The 27,052-nt window shown below is 45.8% G+C and overlaps 1 protein-coding gene across 8 annotated transcripts in view; it reads right to left on the bottom strand.

Moving 5' to 3' along the window:
- The window catches only part of CKAP5 (cytoskeleton associated protein 5), a 901,993-nt gene that overhangs the window by 690,401 nt on the left and 184,540 nt on the right, over window positions 1-27,052 (bottom strand). For all 8 annotated transcript variants that reach the window (XM_086959680.1, XM_086959676.1, XM_086959682.1 and 5 more), the window contains exon 12: window positions 5-133. In XM_086959680.1, the coding sequence (XP_086815806.1) occupies window positions 5-133 (129 nt within the window). The remainder of the gene's footprint in view (window positions 1-4; window positions 134-27,052) is intronic.

The following is a 27,052-nucleotide window of genomic DNA, read 5'->3' on the forward strand; positions in this document are numbered from 1 at the left end:
CTACTCTGTCCAGCTTCAGCTTATCGACATCAGCAAGGAAAGTAGCCATCACTTTCTCTCCCACTACCTTCTGTACAGTTCCCAGTGCTTCGAAGGCTGCATCTCGAACTTCTGCAGCGGAGTCATTGATTTGCTACAGTTAGAAGAGAACACGAAGACTCAGGCATAGAATAAACAAAGACCACTCCATGCCTATGTCCAGACCTATGCTTTAGAGTATGCAATACCAAGGGTATAAACTTAATGCAAAACCAAATGATAAAATTAATGTTTTGTCATGAGTCTGCACCTGTACCTTATTCAAGCCAAGACTATGTATTCGAGCTTTGAACTTAAATAAGGTGGCTTATGGATGATATTAACTACACAAAAAAAACCTTCCCTCTCACTACCAGGTTACACTGCCTTGTTGTGTACCTTTTTTGGTAAGGCGCAAGGCTGTTAGAGAAAAGTCTCAATTTAGTTGCTGAGGTGAAACAAGTGCCATTATCTAGAAAATGTATTTTGAACATTAGCCTAACAAATTTCAGACTATTTCCTGATGGTGAAGGGATCATCACAAAGTTAAACAGTTTACTTAAGGAGAGATGAACAGAGAAACTAGTTTAAAAACATTCCTGAGCAAAAAACATTTACCCCCAGGAGTCGTCACAACTTCAGAGGCATCAAGATTTCCTGCTGTGATAAGTCATTAAAAAAATGGCTATTGCATGTAACGCATCCACTGACAACATTCTCAACACTCAGTAAGACAATGGCATCTGACAGACTTATTGTATTTTCTTCAAAAGATTAACATGCATGAATAATATTTTTAATGGGTTCGAGACTGTCGAAGGTCATGTTAAAAGGAGTTCCACCGTCCACGCAGGCAGAGGGGAATTATCTAGAATTTATGACCATCAATGAAAATCCAAAGATAGTTAGAGAAAATATTCAAGCTAAGGAAAAATTATTAATGACCCATAAAGCAAAATTTTAGCCAAGTGCCTTCTACATTAATGTAGTGAAGCCAGGTTAAAATCAGATATGCATTCCATCTCAGGTGATTAGATTTATTAAGACAAAAAAAACTGTAAAAATTAAAGATCATACAGTAGCAACAGCTGCATAGAAGGATTGGCGATGCCCTCGCCTGGTTGCCATAAGTACCACTGCTAACTGCGCACTGTCCTGTGTGTTTTCAGCTGCTTACCACCGGTGGTGCAGAGCCACAATACTGGAGCACTCCACATCTCCCCCTCCTCCCCACTTGTTCATCATCTAGAGAGAATCACATGACCAGACAAACAAGATAGCAGGCACTTAAAATGGTGGCAAGGATGCTAAACAACCGGAGAACAGCCACAAACAACGACCTAACTCAATGTCAAGCCATAATCATGTCCTGGCAAAAAGATCGCTTATTTATACAACATATAAAAACTCTATACACAGATGGGCGATTGCACCTTTCTGCCAAAAGTAGCACATCAAATGCTTTATAGCATTTATGTGCCAAGCACAATATTTTCTATACCATTTACCCAAAAGTGAATGTTATCCTTAAGGGGCTACTTTGAGTTGACAAGGTGAATTTAAGGACTTGTCATTTCCTGCATGGCACATTATGTTATCCTATCTGAGTAAGTAAGCCTCGTTTTCATTTGCACACATTACCATATAAACACACTTGCTTTTGTGCCACATTCTACTTTCACACAGAACGTGCGAATGTTTTTCACATTCTGTTCTTCTCCTAGGATTTAGTCTGCGCACCACCGACAGGGTAAAACAATGTCCCTTGTTAGTCATTCTGGCCAGGCACTAGCACCTAGACATAACAAGAATGTTGCTGTTTATGTGCAACCGTCATATCATATACGAGTACATGAGAGAAACATATGGAACAAACGTTCTTAGAAAAGAGCACAGTGTCCGCATAGATGTACAGCGCCCATCTGTGTATGCAGTCAATCAATCAGGGGTGAGATTCTCAAGGCGCTTGGCGGAGGAGGTTCGGGCAGCTCAGAGGTTATCCAAAGCGGGAGGTCTTGAGGTCCGCTCTGAAGGTTTGCATGGTCAAGCTTCATCGGATGCTGAGGGGGGAGGTTGTTCCAGGTCTCGGCCACAATGTAGGAGAAGGATCTGCCTCCCGTTCTGGCTCTACAGATTCATGGGATTTCGGTCAAGGCTAGGTAGGCAGAGCGGAGGGTTCTCTTAAAGGGGTGGAAGGAGATTCTTTTTGTTGTTGGGGAGGGGTTTGTAGGCGTGTGACAAGCTTGAAGGTAACTTTTTGTCAGGGAGACAGTGGAGGTCTTGGAGGTGCTGGGTCATGTGGTTGTGTCATGGGATGCTGAGGACGAGTCTGGCTGCGGTCTTCTAGAGATTGTGAAGGAAAGATTTGTTGATTCCTGCATAGAGTTTCCGTAGTCCAGCCTGCTTCTGGAGGACCGTGTGGGTGACGGTCTTCCTGGATTCAGGGGGTCCATTTGAAGGTCTTGGAGTATGCGGAGGGTGTTTAAATATGGAGGATACAGCATTTATCTGTCAGTACATGGTGAGGAGTAGAGTATGATAGAGGTTGCAGTCGTGGTCCATGGGGGTGGGACAGCGAGGACGAGGACTTCCGTTTATCCCCGAGTTGAGCTTCAGGCAGCTGCTTCTCATCCAGGATGAGTCGTCCTTCATCCTTTCCTGGAAACTGTGCCTTGTTGATGCTGGGTTCCTTGGTGAGGGAGAGGATGTAGGATACTATGCAGAGTCCATGTTTTCCGACTATGGTTGCGAGGGGGGCCATGCATATATTGAAGAGCGTGGGGTTGAGTGAGGATCTTCGGGTACTCTGCATCTGATCTGTGTGGGTTCGTAGAGGAATTGGGGGGTGTGAGGGGGTATTCTTGTTCTTTGTATTCTGCCGGAGAGGAAGGAGCGGATCCAGTCTAAGGCGATTACCCGTATGCCGGCATTGTGGAGTCTGACGGCTAGTGTGCAGTGGAGATTGTATGTTATGTTAAAGGGGGATTTCTATAGCGCTCAGCTACTCCGAGGAGTGTACCGGCGCTTAAGATCCTCACAGGCAAGGAATGGAAGGCGAGAGAGGCACCTACTGATCAAAAACGAATATGCTACTTACCAGTATGCATCTGTTCTTGGCATGAAGGGCTGCTGACATTCATATCTGTGCAGAGATCGCCGCCTAGTGTTGGGTCCGGATGATTGCACATTGTTGTCTTGGAAGAGTCTTTGAAGTATCACGAGATAGGTGGCTCCTCCCCTGGACTACAGTGCGCATGGGCATCGACTCCATCCTCAGATTGTTTTTAGCCATTGTGGCCAAGATGGAGTGAAACTAAGTGAAAGATGACCATGCTAGAAGTATATGTGAATTCTGCAGCTGCTACAGGCGCCGGGGAGGAGGGTGGGCGATATGAATGTCAGCAGCCCTCCATGCCAAGAACAGATGCATACTGGTAAGTAGCATATTCGGTTCGAGGCATGTGGGCTGCTGAATTCATATCTGTGCATAGAATACATAGCAGTCCCTCCATTAACGGCGGCCGCCCGTGCCAGCTGCAGCAGTTTGGAAAAGTGTTTTTAGAACAGCCTGCCCTACAGCTGCCTGCTGTTTGGAGTGCACATCAACACAATAATGCTTTGTAAATGTGTGTGTGGTAGACCATGTGGCTGCTCTACATATGTCTTCCAAAGGAATATTTCCAAGGAAAGCCATGGAGGCCCCCAACTTTCTGGTGGAGTGGGCCCTTGGTGGAATGGTGAGAGTACGCTTGGCTTTCAGATAGCAGATCTGAATACATTTAACGATCCACCTAGCTATACCAGCTTTGGAAATGGGGTTACCTTTGTGTTGTGGCGCAAAGGCAACAAAGAGTCGTTTAGTTTTCCTAAAATCCTTGGTCCTATCGATGTAATACATCAGGGCCCTCTTGACGTCAAGGGTGTGGAGCATTCTCTCCGCCAATGACTCAGGATTTTTGAAGAAAACAGGCAATTCAATAGTTTGGTTAATATGGAATTGAGACACTACCTTAGGAAGGAATTTAGGGTTAGTGCGAAGCACCACCCTGTTAGATTGAATTTGAATAAATGGCTCTTGGATAGTTCGTGCTTGTAGCTCACTAACTCGTCACAGCGATGTAATCGCTATAAGGAAAGCCACTTTCCACGTCAAGAATTGAATCTCGCAGGAATGCAGGGGTTCAAAGGGAGGACCCATCAGCCGGGTGAGGACCACATTGAGGTTCCACTCCAGAGCTGGTGGAGTCCGCGGAGGAATGATTCGTTTGAGTCCTTCTAGAAAGGCCTTAATGGCAGGCACCCTGAAAAGTGAGAGGTGCTGCCTGTTCTGGAGATAAGCAGCCATTGCGGATAGATTTATGCGAATGGAAGCATAGGCCAGATTACATTTGTACAAATGGAATAGGTAACAAATGAGGTTTTGAATAGATGCATCTAGCGGGTTAATGTTGTGGTCTGCACAATAAATGACAAACCGCTTAGACTTTGCCGCAGAGCATGCTCTTGTGGTGGGCTTCCTTGCCTCCCGGATGATGTCCATACAGTCAGGAGGCAAGTGTAGGTAGCCAAACTCTAAGACTTCTGGAGCCAGAAAGCCAGGTTGAGCTGTTGCGGATCTGGATGCTGAATGTCGCCATGGCTCTGCGTCAGAAGGCTGGGTGTGAGGCGTAGCCTTTGATGCGGTACCACGGGCATTTCCAGAAACGTGGTGTACCATGGCTGGCGAGCCCACGTTGGAGCAACCAGGATGAGGGTCATCGAGTGCTGCCTGAGCTTGCGTGCCACCAGCGGTATCAGAGGTGCTGGGGGTAAAGCGTACGCACATTTGCCTGACCAGTTCATCCATATCGCATTGCCCTGCGACTGTAGGTGTGGGAACCTGGCGGCGAAGCTTTGGCATTTTGCGTTCTCCCTTGTGGCGAACAGGTCTATCTCTGGATGACCCCACCTTTGGAAGTACGGTTGGAGAACTGATGGATGTATCTCCCACTCATGCATTTGGTGGCTGTACCTGCTGAGCAGGTCCGCCATCTGATTGTCCTTGCTCGGGAGGTGTTCCGCCATGAGGAAGATGTTCCTCTGAATGGCCCACTTCCACATGCTCGGAGCCAGATGAGACAGCTGCGGAGAGTGTGTTCCTCCCTGCTTTTGAATGTAGTACATGGCCGTCATGTTGTCCGTCCGGATCAACACGACCTTGTTGCACAGATGTACTTTGAAGGCTTTTAGTGCCATGAAGATCGCCATCAGTTCTATAACATTGATGTGCATCTTCCGTTGCTGTTGCGTCCATAGTCCCTGCACTGTGTAATGGAATACATGAGCCCCCCATCCCTGAAGAGAAGCGTCCGTTGTCAGGATGATCTATGGCACAGGCTCTTGGAACAGTCGGCCCTTGCAAAGGTTTCGTGGATTCCACCAATGCAGAGAGTTGTATGCCCGACCGCTCACCAACACTAGGTCTTTCAACTGCCCGTGAGCCTGAGTCCACTGACGTGCTAAGCACTCCTGAAGCGGGCGCATATGTAGTCTCGCGTGCGGGACTATGGCGATGCAGGAGGCCATCATGCCTATCAACTGCATGAACACTCTTGCTGGAAGCGAGTGTTGAGGTCTGAACTTCGGTATCAGCGATTGAATGCTGCTGACCCTCACTGAATTTGGCTGTGCTGTGGCTGCCAGAGTGTTTATGGTCGCACCAAGATACTGCCGTATCTGGGCGGGTTGGAGGTGGGATTTTAGGTAATTCAGTAAGAATCCCAGATCGTGCAGGAGGTGAATGGTGTGGGACACGTGGGCGGCACACTGCTGGGCTGACTTTGCCTGGATGAGCCAGTTGTCCAGATAAGGGTAGACATGGATGTTATGTCTCCTGAGGTGCGCCGCCACTGTCGCCAGGCACTTTGTGAACACCCTGGGTGCCGTGGTGACACCGAAAGGCAAAACCTTGAACTGGTAGTGCTGGTTTTTTATGGTAAACCGGATGTATTTCCTGTGTGAAGGGTGCAGTGGAATGTGAAAGTACGTATCCTTTACGTCTAAAGTTGCGAGAAAATCCCCCTGACTGAGCAACGGGTGCACTTGCTGCAGGGTCAGCATGTGGAAGTGCTCCGACAGGATGTAGTAGTTGAGTGGCCTGAGGTCCAGGATGGGCCTGAGGGACCCGTCCTTTTTTGGTATAAAGAAGTACAGGGAGTAAACCCCTGTGCCTCTTTTCTGCACTGGCACGAGCTCTATTGCTCCTTTTTGCAGCATGACGGTGACCTCCTGCTGCAATAAGTGCAAGTGCTCGGCCGACATAGGACGGTTTCTTGGGGGCATGTTGGGTGGAGTGGAAGTTAACTCCAGACAATAACCGTATTGTACAAGTTTTCTGACCCACCTGTCTGTGGTGATGGACTTCCAGACTGGCAGGAACTGCTGGAGTCTCCCCCTGACCGGTGTTGTGTGGTCGGGGGGCAGTGACAAGGCGTCACTGTTTGTTGGTGGCAGAGGATCTGGAGTTGTTGTTTTCACGACCTCTGCCCTTGGCGCTGTTACCACGATATCCACCTCGACTTTTGTTGGTGTATGTGGACTGAGTATTGCCCTTGTAGTACTGCGTGGACTGGGAGAGCAGGCCTCTGGAAACGCCTCTAGTGCTTGAGCGACGAAAAGACCCACCCCGAAACTGCTGGGACTGTAAGGCACCCATGGATTTAGCAGTTTGTGTCTTTTTTAATTTTTTCTAGGGTGGTGTCAACCTCCGGGCCAAACAGGTGATCTGGATTCACTGTTTGATTAAGGATGGTGGTTTGGATTTCCGGCTTAAATCCAGAGATTATCAGCCAGGCATGTCGTCGTAGCATAACACTGGTGTTGACAGCCCTGGCTGCGGTATCGGCCGCGTCCAGAGCGCACTTAATCTAAGCATTAGAGATTAGCTTCCCTTCCTAAATAAGCATCTCAGCCGCCTCCTTGAATTCATCTGGCAGGTGCTGCAACAGGGTCTCCTGTGTGTCATAGTGTGCCCTGTCATACCGCGCCAGAAGCGCTTGTGTATTTGAAATGCGCCAGATGTTGGCTGCCTGTGCTGCTACCCTCTTCCCCGATGCCTCAAAGACCTTGGATTCTTTGTCTGGGGGAGGAGCATCACCCGTAGTCTGAGAATTAGCCCTCTTCCGGGCATTCGAGACAAGGGAGTCCAGAGGCAACTGTCCTTTGATGTAGTTAGGATCAGTAGGCGCTGACTTGTATTTCTTCTCAATCCTAGGGTTTATCACCCTCGCCCTGGTAGGTTCTTTAAAGATCTCGCCAGCATGTTTTAAAACACCTTTCAGCATAGGCAGAGTCTTAACAGTTCTTTCTGAGACTGAGAAGGTATCAAAAAGGAAGTCTACATCAACAGGGTCAGCATGGAGCTGGACGTTGTGATTGTTAGCTGCCCGTTCAAGGAGGGCATTGAAAGCTGCAGAGTCTTCTGTAGGAGACGTTTTTGCAGAAAATAGTTGAGGGTCTTGTCCCGCTTGAGGATCACCTGGGTCAGCACCAGCGGCCCAGGGTTCGTTGGCATCCTCAGGGTCTGTATAGACAGGATAACTGTATTCGTCCTCATCATCTCCCTCCCCAGCGTCCACATCAGAGTAAGTGGGCGAAACATCATGAGTCTGTGGGGAGAGTGGTTCCACCAAGACGGGAGTGAAAGCTGAGTCCTTTTTTTTTAGAGGGATCTTGTAGGACTCCATTGGGCGTTCTGGGGCGATTTTCCTCTTGTGGAGGGAAAGCTTGCCCGTTTCGGCATCAATGAAGTGTTCCTGATGCTCGTCCACTGAAGGTCGTCGAGGCTGTGGGCCAGGGACCACCGTTGAAGACTTCGGCGCCGAGACCTTCTCGGGAACGCCGGCGACCAACTTAGGAGCGAAAGCCTTAGGCGTAGTCTTCGGCGGCAACGTAAAATGAATGGGCGTGGACGCCTTATGCGGTTTCTCCACCGGTTTCGGAGGCGGAGGATCCTTCGGACCGACCGATGAGGTCCTGTCCCTGATGCGCTGTAGGGAGTCCGTCACCTTCTTGGTGAACGCGGCGGATGGGCGCGCCGGTTCGACGGAATCCTTCGAGGCCTCACCTGGAGTCGACTCTCGGGGTGTGCTGCTCTTTGCCCCGTCCTGTTGATGCTGAGTCAAGAGAACCTTCGGGTCATCCAGACGTTTTCTCGGGTCGCCGAGAGCTTTGCCGGTGTCGACCGTCTTCGGCACCGACGCGCTCGGCTCGATCACCTTGACTTTAGCCTTCGGCGCGGCAGACTTCGTCTCGACACCCTTGACTTGAGCCTTCGGCTCGACAGCACCCTTCGGCTTCTTCGGCGCCGAGGGCGCCGAGGGCTCCGAGGCGTTGGAGCTGACCAAAACGATGCGCACTATCGGTTTAGAGGACGGCACCTGCGCAGTTTCTTGTGTCGAGACCGTAGGTTTAACATTCGGTTTCGATTTGCCAGGGTGTGGCTCAACAGCAATGTCCGTGGCCGAGCCCGAAGGCGGGGCCGTAGAACCCATGGTAAGATCTTGGGTAAGGCCCGAAGGCGATCCCTCGACCTGAGCTTTAGGAATTGGCACAGCCCCAGAGTCAGTTTGAGGAAGCTCTTCGTCCGAGCTATCCTCCATGGCCCCGAGGGCCCCGTCGTCGTCTCCTACCTAGTCGACGACTTCCTCAGCCTCAAACATCTCTGCATCGTAGTCGTAGTCGACGTCAGACGCGGGGTTCGACTCACTAATGTCCTGGATAGATTATTCCTAGTCATGCCCTGCATCGAAGATGTCCACAGGCGCCGATGCAGCATGCTGGGCCTCCTGGCGCGCAGCTCGTCGAAGCTTAAGCGTCTTCTTGGACCTGAAGCGTGAACAAGCCATACACTTGGCTTCATCGTGGTCTGGCGACAGACACTTGTTGCACACCGGGTGGACGTCTATGTGGGGATACTTCGAGTTGCAGACGGGACATTTCTTAAATGGACTACGGTCCATGATGAACGGTCGATAGGGTCTGAAGCGTCGACTGGGCCTTTCGCGTCGAAAGCACGCAGGTGGAGGGAATCTAGCTCGGGACCGAGCTGGAAGAACTAAGACCAAACGCAAGACTATACCGACGAATTAGACTAAAGACCTTTTGGTCTTAAGTAAGTTTTCTATCGATTCCGACAAGAGGGAATGCAAAGACATCCGAACCCAATGGCGGAAAAAAAACAATCTGAGGATGGAGTCGATGCCCATGCGCACTGTAGTCCAGGGGAGGAACCACCTATCTCGTGATACTTCGAAGTCTCTTCCAGGACAACAATGTGCAATCATCCGGACCCAACACTAGGCGGCGATCTATGCACAGATATGAATTCAGCAGCCCACATGCCTCGAACGCAAAGTTTTAAGATTTTTCCTAAAAGCCAACAAATTGCCGTTAGTTCTAAGTGATCGAGGTAGAGAGTTCCATAGCTGCGGTGCAAGGCGTTTAAAAGAGCGTCCACCGCACCACAGGAACGGCAAGGCCTGAGTGGAAGATTTGAGTGATCTGGAAGGAAGATAGAACATCATCCGTTTCCGGAGATACCTGGCGCCCACGCCGTGCAATGCTTTAAAAGCCAATGTTAGCGTCTTGAACACAACACGCTTTCTGATAGGGAGCCAGTGAAGAGTTTTGAGCAGATCACTGGCACTGGCTCTCCTATTGAGGCCGAAAATGGCACGACTTGCAGGCGAGCCAGGAGGAACTCGGGAAGGCCCAGATACAAAACATTAGAATAATCGAGGCGCGAACCTCTCAGGGCCTGAACAGTTACTCTATGGTCCTTAGACAGTAGGGGCAGAAATTTCCTAATCATCTTTAGGATGGCAAAACATTTGCCAGCCAGGCCCAGAACCTGGGTTTTGAGCGAGAGGCTGTTGTCAATCTGTATTCCCAGGTTTTTAGCGACCACAGTCGCCGGCAGGGGGAAACATGGCTGCAGGCCACCAGTCTTTCCACCTGGGGTCCGAGGGGCATCCAAAAAAAGAGCACTTCCGACTTGTCGGAGTTGCACTTAAGGCTGTTCTGTCCAAACCAGTTGAAAACCACCTCAAGGCAACTCCTGATGTTCCACCGTCAAAGTCGGAGTCTGTCGCACGTGAACAGGAGCTGGGTGTCGTCAGCGTACAACACGATTTGAGCCCCGTGAGCCTCTGCGAGTGCCGCCAAAGGGCAATATTATATTGAAAGCTAATGAGAAGTCTAGTTGGATGAGAGATTGCAGTATGGCCTGTGACAGCTAGGAGGGAGGTCTATGTGCTGTGGTTGCTGCAGAAACCAGATTGGGATGAGTCGAGGATGTTGGATTCTATAAGGTGCGTTAGCTGGATGTTGACGATTGTCTCCGAGTGTAGCATGGAAGGAAAGGATAGAGATGGGCCTGTAGTCCTTTAGGTGACTAGGTCTTGGCCATCGAAGTTGTTGAAGAATCCTGATCTTGATGTGGAAGAAGAAGTGGAGGTGTTTCAGAGGTCCTGGGAGGGAGGGTAGGCCGAGGTTTCGCTGTGGGGTCTGGTGAATTTCTGTAGGATGTTGAAGGGGAGCCTTGGAGTTGGAGGATTCTGTCCTGAATGAAATTTCTCTTTTGTAGATTTGAGCTGCTGGTGTTTTATCATGGCAGTGTGTGCTTCTGGGGTCTTGCTTATAATAATAATAATAATAATAATAATAATAATACTACATTTATAAAGATCAGCTACCTCTGACAGAGGTGTCCCGGCGATATCGCAGGCAAGCAGGAGAGATAAAAAGTGGAGTGTAGCACTGGCAGAATAGCCAGTACTTTAGCGCTTTCCTGAGCTCCGGTTCCAATTGGATTAGGTAAAGTTTAACCGGCAGAGAAATCCATAGTCTGCTCATAAACACTGAAAGATCTACCCCCATTGCGTGCCTTCGCCTATTGAGGTACGCAAAGCAAGTTCGGGGAATTCGATCTTAGCGAGCGTTTTTGATGGAGTATTTTCTGTCCTGTAACTCCAGTTCTGTAGTAGGGGTATCTCTGTTATAGTCCTAATCTAGTGAATAGTCCTGCCCATGTGCATGGACCCCGGCAATCAAAAATTAATCTCTTAAGTTGTCAAATCATGCAGACCCTGCAAGACACTTAAGAGAGAATTTAAAGACAAATAATGCAGCCTATATCCACAGGCTACACTGTCTAGTACTTCAACTAGAAATTCCACCAAACACCACACACAATCCAGTCTGCAGTTTCTACCATAGAGAAACTTGCCTCCACCAGTGAAAGACTCTGGAATGATAGAGAGGAAGGCATGGACAGACAAGCCCCATAGGCTGCCATTATGTGGCTTAAATAGGATACTGTGCCTTTAAGAGAACTTTCCAGAACTTTCTCCCAGTATCCCAGAATGCATAGCAGGTCCCTCTTACTTTCAGTTCTTTTTGAAGGCGTAGCACGCCAGACCTGTAGCATTCCTTACATGAAGAATTATCTCCACCGGGGAGGAGGGCGGGCGCTTATGACTATAACAGAGATACTTCTGAAAATCTTATCTTAAGTGTGAATGACACTTAACCTTAGCGCACTGTTGCTCAAGCGCTAGACGCGCTCCAATTTAAACATACACTCTTTTTTGCTGTTTCAAAATTATTTTTAGTTTTCCAAAGCATAAAAATAAACACAATTTGTTCTCATTGTATAACAAACGCAATATACAATATTCAACAATACATCAAAATCAATTTCTTTTCATCTCTGTTTGCCCGTGTGCCCAATGCATTTCGAGCTGTAGGCAGCTCTTCGTCGGGGGCCTGTAAATAAATGATGCAGAAAGCAATACTGTCACTCAACAGTCTAAGAAGCACAAGAAATAATAATAATCAAGCTCCAGAAAAAGACAAAGAAAACCCTTCACCATCACCTGGGTGCATTTGTGGAAAACGCTGTAAAAAACCACTTACTCCAGTCGCGCTCCTCAGGAGCTAAATCCTTCTGTAAACACAAAAACCAAAATATGTGCTCTCAACTAAAGTATCTACCAGAGTAGCAAAACAGATTCTAACTAACACTGTTCAGTACAGTAGGCTGAAGCAACAGGTTACCTTATCTTCAAGTCAGTAAATCAAAAGATGCTGACTGCTCCGAGTTGAAGTGTTCTCCTGTAAGAAGTAACAAAGAAACGCCGTATATGTAAAACGGGCGTTTAACTAACCCTGACTGATGTAACTGACACCGCTGCAATCACGCAGCTCGCTCACCTCGATAACTCCCTTGAACTTCTCTCAAAACTCCTCTCTTCGGCAAACCTCACGCATACTTCACTCGACTCGGCAGTGGATGGGGAACCACAGCCCTCGCCGGTACTAAACTACGAAACTGATTCAACAACATAAAAGACGGACTAGCGTCTAAAGCTCCAAACGCCGAACCGCGCCATCTTGGAATGGTGGAAATTGCACAATCGAACAAAAACTTCAAGAGAAGGCAAATCAAAGGGTGAAAAATGAAAGGGTGAAAAATGAAACATGAAGGATTTTAGTTGAGTGCTGGGAAGGTGATTCAAACCAAAGAACAATGTGCTTCATAATATTATGAACAGATGCAGTATGACAATGATAATTACAAGCAGCATACTATGGTACATAAACAAAGTCAAAAGGACTTATAAAAAACATGAGAAATCTATTTTTTCATTGAGTCCTTTAGGTTCTTGTGTCAGTAAAAATTTAATCCAGTGAATCTCACGTTGTAGGAGGGATCTGGTAAGATCAACCCCCTCATATGATTTAACTACCTCTAGGATGGAATACCTTATCTGAGCGATGCTGTGGTTATTCTCATTCCAATGTCTGGCTAAATTACTTTTGGTGTTTTTGTTCCTGATAGTACTTTTATGTTCTGAAATTCTGGTTTTTAGTTTCCTTTCTGTTTTGCCTGTATAAATTTTGCCACACGGGCATTTGATGTAATAAATCACATTAGTTGTGTTACAATCTCCATTGTAGTGTAATTTTATTTCTTTGCCAGTTTGCGGATGATTCAGTATGTTTCCTACAATAACATTGGAACAGTGTACACAATTCTGACACTTCTTCATGCCTCTGTTGATTTCTTCAATTGCCCTGATAGGGGTCATGAGTAACTCTTTCAAATTTTTAGAGCGCTTGTAAGCGAAAATGGGTGTGTTGTTAAAAATTCCCTTGAAATCAACTTCATTCCTCAAAAGAGTCCAGTGTTTGTTTATTATGGTTTTTAATTTGTTTGATGATGTAGAATATTTGGATACGAACACTTGTCTATCCTGGAGTCTCTTAGGTTTTTGAGTGAGTAAATTCTCTCTACTGCAAACCTTAATGCGGTCTTCAGCTTTCTTCAGTACTTCTTCCGGATATCCTCTATCTTTGTAGCGTTGGTGTTGCAAGTCAAGATTCTTTTTGCATTCATCTTCTTCTGAACAAATCCTCTTGATTCTCATGTACTGAGATACTGGGAGGTTATCCTTCAGGTGTTGAGTGTGGAAACTTTGATATAGGAGTGAATTGTTGACATCTGTTTGTTTTCTGTATATGGTGGTAACAATTTGTTGTTCATCAATTTTGACTAGTACATCCAAGAAAGGAAGTTCTTTTTCACTTATGGCATGCGTGAATTCAATGTGTTCAGAGCATGAGTTTAGCCTTTCTATCTCTGATTCCAAGTTTTGTCTGGTTCCTGACCATATCAGGAAAATGTCATCGATGAACCTCCTGTATAGAGTTGCATGATCGTTCCAATTTTTGTTGTTGTATATGAATGAATGAATGAATAAGCTTTATTTCGATATAAAACATATCATAAAAGCTGCATTTTTACAATAATAAAAACAGTTAATTGCACATACATTAAAATACAATTTTTGCAGAAAACTAGAAAGTCATTCGGGATACTGTAAGCAGGGGAGGAGAGGGGATAAAAGCATACTACTGTATCAACAGTTTATTTGCAGTTCGTATGCGCCAGGCCCAGCCCAAAACTTTTGCCAGACAGCAGGCGAAAAAGGGTCTTGGATCAGTACACAATATGCGTAGAGCTTCTACATGCGATCTTGTTCCCAGGGTTCTACATAGTGGTTTCAACCACAACTTCCTGGGTGCAACATAGGTCTTGCATTCAAACAACATATGTGCAACAGATTCAACCCTAGTATCGCAAAAGGGGCAATATGGCACAGTTTGTAGGGGTGGTTTCCAGGATGAAGTGAATTGACACAAAGGGAGAACACCTAACCTAAATTTTACATACAGTGCTCTGTCTCCAGAGTTGTGAATGGAGTCCAGATAGGGTTCCCTAAATGGGAGCTCTTTAATTAGCAGGAACTGGGAAACAGTTTTACAGTGATTAGACTTATACAGCATTTCATTGTCCAACCACGTCCAGAAGGCTTTTTTTATTGTTTGTTTTGAGGGCGAGGTTTTGCTAGCCCAAAAATATCCTAACCCCAATTTAAACAGGAGGGATTTAACATCTCTGAGCCAAGGGATTTTATGGCATCCTGTATGGGACAGAAGATCATCCAGGGCCTCTGCATAGCTCTGGAGTTCTGGAACATTCCAGATTCTACACCATAATAGGAGCGGGCGTAGTTTTGCTTGGTCACAAATCGGACGTGACCCAGCATCAAGCATAATAGGGATTGTAGGGGTACTGTGGGGCAGCCTCAAAAGGTCTTTGTGAAAGTTGTTATCAAGGGAGGCTAAGGTATCAACTTTCTGTAAGCCCCACAATTCCGCGCCGTATAGTGCCGCGCTTACCACCCTTGCCCTATAAATGTCTAGAACAGCCCCGATGGGTTTCAGTGGCGAAGCTCGCTGTTGTTTAAGCAGGGCTCCAGCTACCCTTTTGTGTGCCAGAAACACCTTCTGATGATGTGACCTCCAACTCATGGAATCGGATAACCGAATGCCCAGGTAGTCGAATTCCTTGACTCTCTCTAAATACACAGAGTCAAGGACAGGAGTGGCAACTGTTTTTTTTGGGGGGTTAAGCACAAGGAATTTGGTTTTCGCTATGTTGATGGCCAAACCTTTTGCATCGCAAAAAGACTTAAAACTGGATAGCAATTTTTGGATACCCATTGGGGTCTTAGAAATTAAAAGGGTGTCATCCGCAAACAGGAGCGTTGGTATTTTATTCCCCGCCAGGGTTGGAGCATCGGATGGATCTTGTAAGAGGTGCCCCACCACTCCGTTAACATACAAAGAAAACAGAGTGGGGGCGAGCACACAGCCCTGGCGGACGCCCCTATTGACCGGAATACATGATGTTTTTTCACCCTGTGAGCCCCATCTAATTTGGGCAAAATTGCTATCGTGGAATTTTATCAGTAAGGCTAGTAGGTAATGAGGTAAGCCTAACTCACTGAGAACTTTCCAAAGTGATGCTCGCGGGACCAGGTCAAAAGCTGTACGTAGATCAATAAAAACCAAATACAAACTCCCCCCTCCCAACACCACCACTTTCCAGTAAAGGATGAGGAGGCGAAATGTCTGTTCAATAGTGCCAGTCCCCTTCCGAAAGCCTGCTTGAAGGTTGGAGAGTATCTGGTTTTCTTCCGCCCACTGCAATATCCTATTTAGGACAACTTTGCCCGCCACTTTTTGAGTAGAGTCCAGCAAGCTGATGGGGCGGTAATTTGCCGGGTCATCTCTGGAGCCTTTCTTAAAGATGGGGACCACTTCCGCTCCCCTCCAGGAGTCGGGAAAAGCGCCTCCTAGCAATGCCTCATTTAGGAGGGAAGTGATCAGTCTGCTCCACCACGCTGGATAGGCTTTTAACAGATCGCCCGGGATTCCGTCAGGGCCTGCAGCTTTGTTAGCAACAATGCCCTTAATTGCGTTTTCTACCTCCAGCCTGGAGAAAGGGTCACCGCTACTCATAGGAGCTAATGTAAGTCGGGATAAAGGAGCCAAAATGTCATCAGAAACCCCCAGTGGGATGGAGTACAGCTTGGAAAAATGATCAAACCATGCGGCACCGGAAATGTTACAGGTTATTTGTTGATCGATAGGTTTTTCCCTGGCTCTTAATAGGTCCCAAAACTCTTTCGCATTTTTCTTTTTGCTTGCTTCGGCCAAATCCCGCCAGAAGTTTAGGTCATGTGCTTCTTTTGCTGCTGTTATGGTTTTTTTGTAGTTCTTCCTTGCAGCCCTTACTTGGTCAGGCTCCTCGTTTTTTACTGCCGAGATAAGGGCCCCCTTGGCTTCTCGGCATTTCGAAGAGTACCACGCTGTCCTGGACGAATGAGCACCATTACGGGCGCCCTTGAAACTTGTCTTGGAAATAAGAAAAAGATCGCTCAAGGCCTCAATTGTTTTTATAAACAGGGGCAGGGTCCTTCCGTCCGTAGGGATCAATGCATCCAGCCTGGAATCAGTCTCTAACAGAATGGACGCAGCTTCTGAAAGCCTCTCTTCGTCCGCCGAGACTCTTGCCCACTTCAAGCGCCTACTACAGTTCGAGGGAACAATTTCGCGAGTGGTTTTCCACTTGCGATCTGAAGAAGCAAAGGTCCCCTCTTTCCAAGGGCTAGTCAACACAATAGAGAGTGGATTGTGATCGCTGTCGCTAGACACAATGACCTCCATGTCCTGATGGAATGCCCACAGATTAAAATTGAGCATGATAAAATCAATTCTTGAGGTCCGTCCAATTCTGTTATAAGTATGGGCTCCATTGGGGTCAGATTTTGAGCGACCATTGACTGTTCTTAAATTGTGTTCCAAGCAAAGGGCATTGAGTTCTATTGCACTCTGAGTCCATTTGGGGATTGGATCGATGGTTAAAATAGGGATACCTCTCCTAGAATCCTCTTCGAAGGTGTCCAAAATGTCATCCCTAGACAGTGGCTCAAAGCAACAGTTAAAATCACCTGCCAGCAGGACATAAGAATCAATGTTACATGAGGCTAGTTCATTGCTAAGGCCTGTTGAAGGTAATCGTGATGTGCCTCCATTAGTACCCCTCAAGTAGATGTTGAAGATTTCAAGGGACCTCCCTCCTTTGCAGTGCAATGACAGCCATTGTAGATCAAGGGATTTGGTAGACCTTTGGGTGACATCCAGTCTTAAGGCGATGCTAATCCAAATCATAAGGCCGCCTGAAGGGCGACCTTTGGATCCAGGAAGCTGTACCGCTGGGACAAAGTGAGTCGTGAACCCCACTCTGTGCCTTGGTTCCTGACACCAAGTTTCCTGAAGGAGGCAAATACTATATGGATCTAGGAATGCAATCCAATCTTGGTTGTCGAGATTGCGGTCAAGCCCAGCCACATTCCAGCTCAAGACCTTTATTACCGATGGATCACAGGTATGCTGTAAAGAGGCAAGGATAGACGGAGCGGCTTCAAATGCAACATTTCCGGAGACAATTGGACTTGATTTGGAATGCTGCGAAATAGAAGTCTTAAATAAGCCAGCCCCATTCACCTCTGCAGCACTCCCTCGGCTTAATGGTTGTGGGGTCATAAAGGATAGGACTCTGTCACTTTCCGTCGTAACCGATTCGGAGGTGGCAGAGGACGACAACCCTACCCTATTATCTGAGCCATTGGTATATCCCGCTAGGGCCACTGCGAGATCTAGGGATACGTGCTCTAGTGGGCTTCTGGCAGACGAGGCAAAAGATTTTTCGAAATTAGGCTGGGAGTATTGGCTAGAGAGTCAATCCACCTCCTCCAGACCACCGTATCTATTAGAAATGGGAAAGCCGTTCCAAAGGGGCTGGGATTGATTGTAAGCTTTGGGGTGGCCTTTCCAGGGTTGGTGATAAGCTATGGACCAATTATCCACCGAGGTATGGTGGAAACGGGGTGGGTAAAAGAAAGACAGGGGTCTTGGTATTACAGGTGACCCTTCGGAACCAGGCCAGGAGCAGATAAATTGTGCCGTATGCGGATCCTCAAAGGTCACCACTATGCAGTCCCCTGGACTAGATTTCTTCGTGGGGCCCACCCAACTAGTTCTACGAACCATCAATACTCGGCTTTTCTGGCCATTAGGGATAGGTCTATTGTTATTTAGCCAATACATTATTTTGTTTTTTAGTGACCAGTGGTTCTCGTATTGGTCTACACCAAGTTGGGGTACACCCGTTAGGACCACCACATAATCGTTAGCCTCAGGGGGAAGATCAATGTATCCCCCTCTGAAGTTGGCCTTCGAAGGCGGATCCTGGGCAGTGCCAAAAGTAGATTTGGGCTGAACATCGGATTTGGGTTTACCTGGATGAAGGTCTGTAGCTCGTTGAGAAGCTTTAGATTTAGCGGCAGGAAGAATATCATTCACTGCCACAGACCTTGGCTTGGGTATCGGGCGGGGAGGGGGCGGTGCTAGAGGCGGGATATCCTGACATGGTGTGGCATGATTGCGAGGAGGAGCAGCCTGTGATTGTGTTTGGGGAATTGGAGGTGTAGTGTCAGCGGCAAACTGCCCCTGGTTTTCGAGGGTTTTCAAGCCAAGAGTGGCCAGAGCGATGATACTTTTTTCCATCTCGAGCAAGTTGTTCTCTATTCTCGAGAGTCTAAGGTCGAGAGGGGAAAGAAGTTTCTTTAGGGTTGTCCAAACTAGATCTATGAATGCCCCATCGTTGTTGCCTAACCCCTCAGTTTGCAAGCCCTCGGTCTCTTGAGCCATACTGGTTAAGATGACTTCAGGAACGACTTCAGGAGCGACTATACCACCCTCCCTTGGTGATTGTGGCCCCATACTATTTCCTTGGGAAGCATTTGGTGATACATTAAGTGATTTCGTTAAAATTAGATTTTGAGGGAGCACAATTTTCGCCTTTTTACGGGCATAAGCAGTGCCTGCTCGACGCTTCCTTTTGGGTGGTTTACTAATGGTGGGGTTTGGGGGTAACTGTGAGTTAGGGGTCATAGTCTGGGCGCAAAGCGTGGGTGCAGGTGGGGGTTTGACTTCTTCTACGTTAATATTTCGCTCTAACGACGGGGAAGGGGTAGAGTTGGCGATCTTGTGTACAACAGCCTGTGTGACTATGCCTTTGGGAATAACAGGGCGTTCTGGCGTAACCGCGGTTGCTATGTGGCCTAAAGAGGATTTTTTTGAATGCGCTATCACTTGCGACAAACGTCTAGCAGCATCCAATTCCAAAGACACCCGTGTTTGCAATTTGGATATTTCATTGTCAATGGCAATATTAGTGCGGGTGATGAAATCATCCATGGGGCCGCTAATTTGTGTAGCTGCCTTGGAGGTCTTACTCCGAGTCGCTCTAGTGCTCATTTCGTGTGGAGCGAGGGGATGAATATCTATAGGTAGAACGATAGTGAGTGGGCCAGTCCAGTCCTCTACCGTCCTCTAACGGCCTCAAACGGCCCGGTCTTAGCCCTGTCTTCGCCCGTGCTGCGTCCCGCGCTGCGGGAGAGTCGAGTCAAAATATAGTGGCCGTATGGGGCGGAAGGGGCGGGGGGAGGGCCGGCGGGGAGAGCGGACCGGATGTTAATCCGTGGTCTTCGCAGGGACTCCTGGATAACGGAGTCCCTGCACACTCGCAGCCCACGCCTTACCTCTACCCCTGCCTCTGCTCCCAGTGTCCAGGTGCTGGTGATTAGACACGCACTCCTGTGCGCAGCGGCTCCCGCGAAGCGGGAGCGGCAAGCCGTGTGAGCAGAACTTCCCTCAAAAACTCCTTGGAAAGGTGAGCCTCTTCTCGTGCAGAATACAGCGTCCCACTGGGATGAGGGAAAAAGCGCCTTTTAAACTGACAGATGGGCGGGGGGAGGGCCGGCGGGGAGAGCGGACCGGATGTTAATCCGTGGTCTTCGCAGGGACTCCTGGATAACGGAGTCCCTGCACACTCGCAGCCCACGCCTTACCTCTACCCCTGCCTCTGCTCCCAGTGTCCAGGTGCTGGTGATTAGACACGCACTCCTGTGCGCAGCGGCTCCCGCGAAGCGGGAGCGGCAAGCCGTGTGAGCAGAACTTCCCTCAAAAACTCCTTGGAAAGGTGAGCCTCTTCTCGTGCAGAATACAGCGTCCCACTGGGATGAGGGAAAAAGCGCCTTTTAAACTGACAGATGGGCGGGGGGAGGGCCGGCGGGGAGAGCGGACCGGATGTTAATCCGTGGTCTTCGCAGGGACTCCTGGATAACGGAGTCCCTGCACACTCGCAGCCCACGCCTTACCTCTACCCCTGCCTCTGCTCCCAGTGTCCAGGTGCTGGTGATTAGACACGCACTCCTGTGCGCAGCGGCTCCCTGTTGTTGTATATATGATCCGCCTCGAATTTTGCCATAAAGGTATTGGCATATGCCGGGGCCCCGGCAAATCCCATGGATGTTCCATGTTGTTGAAGGAAAAAATCAGAAGACCATTTAAAGTAACTGTGATATAAACAAAAATGTAGTAACTCCAAGATAAACACTTTGTTAGCTCTTACAGCATTCTGTTGTAGCAAAGCCCATTCTACGGCTTCCAACCCGGCGAGGTGGGGAATTGAAGTGTACAATGACTTGACGTCAATAGTACACAAAAGTATGGAGCTTGTTGTTTTGACATTTTTAAGCGTCACAAGAAAATCATTGGTATCTTTAATGTACGATGACCATCTTTGAACGAATGGTTGTAGGAATGTATCAATGTACTGACCGAGTGGTTCAAAAATGGTGCCACACCCGGTCACAATCGGACGCATGGGGGGGTCTAAAAGGTTTTTATGCACCTTGGGGAGCATATAGAGTGATGGTTTCCTGGGATTAGTCACGGTTAGAAATTGTTTAGTAGTAGCAGATATGTGCCCTTGATCAAAAGCTTTAGTTAGGATTTCAGTGAGTGTTTGTTGAAGTTCAACTGTGGGATCTCTATCCAGTTTCAGATAGGTCATAGTATCTTCCACATGTTCATTCACTTTTCTGAGGTACATGGTCTTGTCCATAACTACTATGGCGCCTCCTTTATCAGCCTTCTGTATATGAATATTAGGATTTTCTTGAAGACCTTTTATGATGGACCTGTCATAAATCGAGATGTTTTTCCTTTTTGACTTCTTCAGATTCATGTTTTCCATTTCATTAAGAACAGAATTTTCAAAGGCATCCAAGATCTTATGGCTCACTGGGGCTTGAAATTTGGATTTCGGCTTGAACTCAAGGAGTTCAGGTTCTTCTTTCGCCGTTTGTTCCGGTACCACATTCGTGAAGAAATGTCTTAGTTTAAGGACCCTCATGAATTTAAAAAATGCAATCTCATTTTCCAAGTTGTTGGTGTCGTATGTTGGAACGAATCCTAGCCCTTTATTCAATATTCTCATTTCATCCTTTGTCAATTCTATCTGTGAGATATTTAAGACCAAGTTCACCTCGTGCTTCTTGTTCGGACTCCTTCTCCCTCCTCTCCTTGTTTTGATTGCTTTTTCGGTTGTTTCCCTGGAGGTTGGCTTGTGTCCACTACCTGGGATAAAAAAGGCTGACTTGTGGAGATGGATTTGGTAGCTTCAGTAGTTGTTTGTCCAGTGCTTGTTTCCGCAATTTGGGTTTGAGCTGCCGGCCGGTTTGTACTCAGTTCACTATCAGAAACTAGACTTTCTTCTGAAGTCACGACAGTCTTTTTCCTCTGGAATGATCTTCGCTGGGCATAAACTTCCGCCCACGTATACACTTCATTTAATTTATAGTCCAGTGTATCACGTTTAAATTTCCTCAGTTTACCCTCTTGAAGCTCCTTCTGGTATCTTTCTAGCTTGGTGTTTAGTTCCTCCAATGATTTGTCCCAATCTGTTTTATCCATCCGTGATTCCAAATTATGTTTTATTTCGTCGATTTCATTTGATAATTCATGAATGACTTTTGCCAGCTCTTCTATCAATAACAAGATTAAGTCAAGTGAACACTTGTTTAGGATTGAAAACCATTTTTCCATAAACTCCTTATTGAGGTGAAATCTGTGCAACATCGGTTTTATGGACATCCTTAGACCACGTGGGATCCTCTTGACTCTGTGGTACTGTACCAAGGTAGATGCGTGTAACTTCTGATTTACTTCTCGTTTTGCGAGAAATTCAAGTTGTTTTAGTTGTTGCATAATAGTATTGCCTTGCGCATTTGATGATTTGACTTCCTGAATTAAGGTGTAAATACTGTCTGCTTGTTCTGAAGTATAGGCTAATGTTTTCGCCCTGTTATCTGTCATGCTTGAAATTTGGTCATAAGCCATGGTGCTCACTCCGTGTAGACAGATTCTCAAAATGATATATTATGGGATTAGAGGAGCACTCACCCTATTTATTCTTCTTAGTTAACTTAAGTAAATTCAAACTTATTCTTCAAAGCGTGCAGCTAGGGTAGCACGTCTGCCCTAACACGTGCTGAACTTTTGAAAATCTTATCTTAAGTGTGAATGACACTTAACCTTAGCGCACTGTTGCTCAAGCGCTAGACGCGCTCCAATTTAAACATACACTCTTTTTTGCTGTTTCAAAATTATTTTTAGTTTTCCAAAGCATAAAAATAAACACAATTTGTTCTCATTGTATAACAAACGCAATATACAATATTCAACAATACATCAAAATCAATTTCTTTTCATCTCTGTTTGCCCGTGTGCCCAATGCATTTCGAGCTGTAGGCAGCTCTTCGTCGGGGGCCTGTAAATAAATGATGCAGAAAGCAATACTGTCACTCAACAGTCTAAGAAGCACAAGAAATAATAATAATCAAGCTCCAGAAAAAGACAAAGAAAACCCTTCACCATCACCTGGGTGCATTTGTGGAAAACGCTGTAAAAAACCACTTACTCCAGTCGCGCTCCTCAGGAGCTAAATCCTTCTGTAAACACAAAAACCAAAATATGTGCTCTCAACTAAAGTATCTACCAGAGTAGCAAAACAGATTCTAACTAACACTGTTCAGTACAGTAGGCTGAAGCAACAGGTTACCTTATCTTCAAGTCAGTAAATCAAAAGATGCTGACTGCTCCGAGTTGAAGTGTTCTCCTGTAAGAAGTAACAAAGAAACGCCGTATATGTAAAACGGGCGTTTAACTAACCCTGACTGATGTAACTGACACCGCTGCAATCACGCAGCTCGCTCACCTCGATAACTCCCTTGAACTTCTCTCAAAACTCCTCTCTTCGGCAAACCTCACGCATACTTCACTCGACTCGGCAGTGGATGGGGAACCACAGCCCTCGCCGGTACTAAACTACGAAACTGATTCAACAACATAAAAGACGGACTAGCGTCTAAAGCTCCAAACGCCGAACCGCGCCATCTTGGAATGGTGGAAATTGCACAATCGAACAAAAACTTCAAGAGAAGGCAAATCAAAGGGTGAAAAATGAAAGGGTGAAAAATGAAACATGAAGGATTTTAGTTGAGTGCTGGGAAGGTGATTCAAACCAAAGAACAATGTGCTTCATAATATTATGAACAGATGCAGTATGACAATGATAATTACAAGCAGCATACTATGGTACATAAACAAAGTCAAAAGGACTTATAAAAAACATGAGAAATCTATTTTTTCATTGAGTCCTTTAGGTTCTTGTGTCAGTAAAAATTTAATCCAGTGAATCTCACGTTGTAGGAGGGATCTGGTAAGATCAACCCCCTCATATGATTTAACTACCTCTAGGATGGAATACCTTATCTGAGCGATGCTGTGGTTATTCTCATTCCAATGTCTGGCTAAATTACTTTTGGTGTTTTTGTTCCTGATAGTACTTTTATGTTCTGAAATTCTGGTTTTTAGTTTCCTTTCTGTTTTGCCTGTATAAATTTTGCCACACGGGCATTTGATGTAATAAATCACATTAGTTGTGTTACAATCTCCATTGTAGTGTAATTTTATTTCTTTGCCAGTTTGCGGATGATTCAGTATGTTTCCTACAATAACATTGGAACAGTGTACACAATTCTGACACTTCTTCATGCCTCTGTTGATTTCTTCAATTGCCCTGATAGGGGTCATGAGTAACTCTTTCAAATTTTTAGAGCGCTTGTAAGCGAAAATGGGTGTGTTGTTAAAAATTCCCTTGAAATCAACTTCATTCCTCAAAAGAGTCCAGTGTTTGTTTATTATGGTTTTTAATTTGTTTGATGATGTAGAATATTTGGATACGAACACTTGTCTATCCTGGAGTCTCTTAGGTTTTTGAGTGAGTAAATTCTCTCTACTGCAAACCTTAATGCGGTCTTCAGCTTTCTTCAGTACTTCTTCCGGATATCCTCTATCTTTGTAGCGTTGGTGTTGCAAGTCAAGATTCTTTTTGCATTCATCTTCTTCTGAACAAATCCTCTTGATTCTCATGTACTGAGATACTGGGAGGTTATCCTTCAGGTGTTGAGTGTGGAAACTTTGATATAGGAGTGAATTGTTGACATCTGTTTGTTTTCTGTATATGGTGGTAACAATTTGTTGTTCATCAATTTTGACTAGTACATCCAAGAAAGGAAGTTCTTTTTCACTTATGGCATGCGTGAATTCAATGTGTTCAGAGCATGAGTTTAGCCTTTCTATCTCTGATTCCAAGTTTTGTCTGGTTCCTGACCATATCAGGAAAATGTCATCGATGAACCTCCTGTATAGAGCAAAAAAGAGTGTATGTTTAAATTGGAGCGCGTCTAGCGCTTGAGCAACAGTGCGCTAAGGTTAAGTGTCATTCACACTTAAGATAAGATTTTCAAAAGTTCAGCACGTGTTAGGGCAGACGTGCTACCCTAGCTGCACGCTTTGAAGAATAAGTTTGAATTTACTTAAGTTAACTAAGAAGAATAAATAGGGTGAGTGCTCCTCTAATCCCATAATATATCATTTTGAGAATCTGTCTACACGGAGTGAGCACCATGGCTTATGACCAAATTTCAAGCATGACAGATAACAGGGCGAAAACATTAGCCTATACTTCAGAACAAGCAGACAGTATTTACACCTTAATTCAGGAAGTCAAATCATCAAATGCGCAAGGCAATACTATTATGCAACAACTAAAACAACTTGAATTTCTCGCAAAACGAGAAGTAAATCAGAAGTTACACGCATCTACCTTGGTACAGTACCACAGAGTCAAGAGGATCCCACGTGGTCTAAGGATGTCCATAAAACCGATGTTGCACAGATTTCACCTCAATAAGGAGTTTATGGAAAAATGGTTTTCAATCCTAAACAAGTGTTCACTTGACTTAATCTTGTTATTGATAGAAGAGCTGGCAAAAGTCATTCATGAATTATCAAATGAAATCGACGAAATAAAACATAATTTGGAATCACGGATGGATAAAACAGATTGGGACAAATCATTGGAGGAACTAAACACCAAGCTAGAAAGATACCAGAAGGAGCTTCAAGAGGGTAAACTGAGGAAATTTAAACGTGATACACTGGACTATAAATTAAATGAAGTGTATACGTGGGCGGAAGTTTATGCCCAGCGAAGATCATTCCAGAGGAAAAAGACTGTCGTGACTTCAGAAGAAAGTCTAGTTTCTGATAGTGAACTGAGTACAAACCGGCCGGCAGCTCAAACCCAAATTGCGGAAACAAGCACTGGACAAACAACTACTGAAGCTACCAAATCCATCTCCACAAGTCAGCCTTTTTTATCCCAGGTAGTGGACACAAGCCAACCTCCAGGGAAACAACCGAAAAAGCAATCAAAACAAGGAGAGGAGGGAGAAGGAGTCCGAACAAGAAGCACGAGGTGAACTTGGTCTTAAATATCTCACAGATAGAATTGACAAAGGATGAAATGAGAATATTGAATAAAGGGCTAGGATTCGTTCCAACATACGACACCAACAACTTGGAAAATGAGATTGCATTTTTTAAATTCATGAGGGTCCTTAAACTAAGACATTTCTTCACGAATGTGGTACCGGAACAAACGGCGAAAGAAGAACCTGAACTCCTTGAGTTCAAGCCGAAATCTAAATTTCAAGCCCCAGTGAGCCATAAGATCTTGGATGCCTTTGAAAATTCTGTTCTTAATGAAATGGAAAACATGAATCTGAAGAAGTCAAAAAGGAAAAACATCTCGATTTATGACAGGTCCATCATAAAAGGTCTTCAAGAAAATCCTAATATTCATATACAGAAGGCTGATAAAGGAGGCGCCATAGTAGTTATGGACAAGACCATGTACCTCAGAAAAGTGAATGAACATGTGGAAGATACTATGACCTATCTGAAACTGGATAGAGATCCCACAGTTGAACTTCAACAAACACTCACTGAAATCCTAACTAAAGCTTTTGATCAAGGGCACATATCTGCTACTACTAAACAATTTCTAACCGTGACTAATCCCAGGAAACCATCACTCTATATGCTCCCCAAGGTGCATAAAAACCTTTTAGACCCCCCCATGCGTCCGATTGTGACCGGGTGTGGCACCATTTTTGAACCACTCGGTCAGTACATTGATACATTCCTACAACCATTCGTTCAAAGATGGTCATCGTACATTAAAGATACCAATGATTTTCTTGTGACGCTTAAAAATGTCAAAACAACAAGCTCCATACTTTTGTGTACTATTGACGTCAAGTCATTGTACACTTCAATTCCCCACCTCGCCGGGTTGGAAGCCGTAGAATGGGCTTTGCTACAACAGAATGCTGTAAGAGCTAACAAAGTGTTTATCTTGGAGTTACTACATTTTTGTTTATATCACAGTTACTTTAAATGGTCTTCTGATTTTTTCCTTCAACAACATGGAACATCCATGGGATTTGCCGGGGCCCCGGCATATGCCAATACCTTTATGGCAAAATTCGAGGCGGATCATATATACAACAACAAAAATTGGAACGATCATGCAACTCTATACAGGAGGTTCATCGATGACATTTTCCTGATATGGTCAGGAACCAGACAAAACTTGGAATCAGAGATAGAAAGGCTAAACTCATGCTCTGAACACATTGAATTCACGCATGCCATAAGTGAAAAAGAACTTCCTTTCTTGGATGTACTAGTCAAAATTGATGAACAACAAATTGTTACCACCATATACAGAAAACAAACAGATGTCAACAATTCACTCCTATAT

Source organism: Lissotriton vulgaris, chromosome 2_2, assembly GCF_964263255.1.
Source record: "Lissotriton vulgaris chromosome 2_2, aLisVul1.2, whole genome shotgun sequence".
Taxonomy (NCBI): Eukaryota; Metazoa; Chordata; class Amphibia; order Caudata; family Salamandridae; genus Lissotriton; species Lissotriton vulgaris.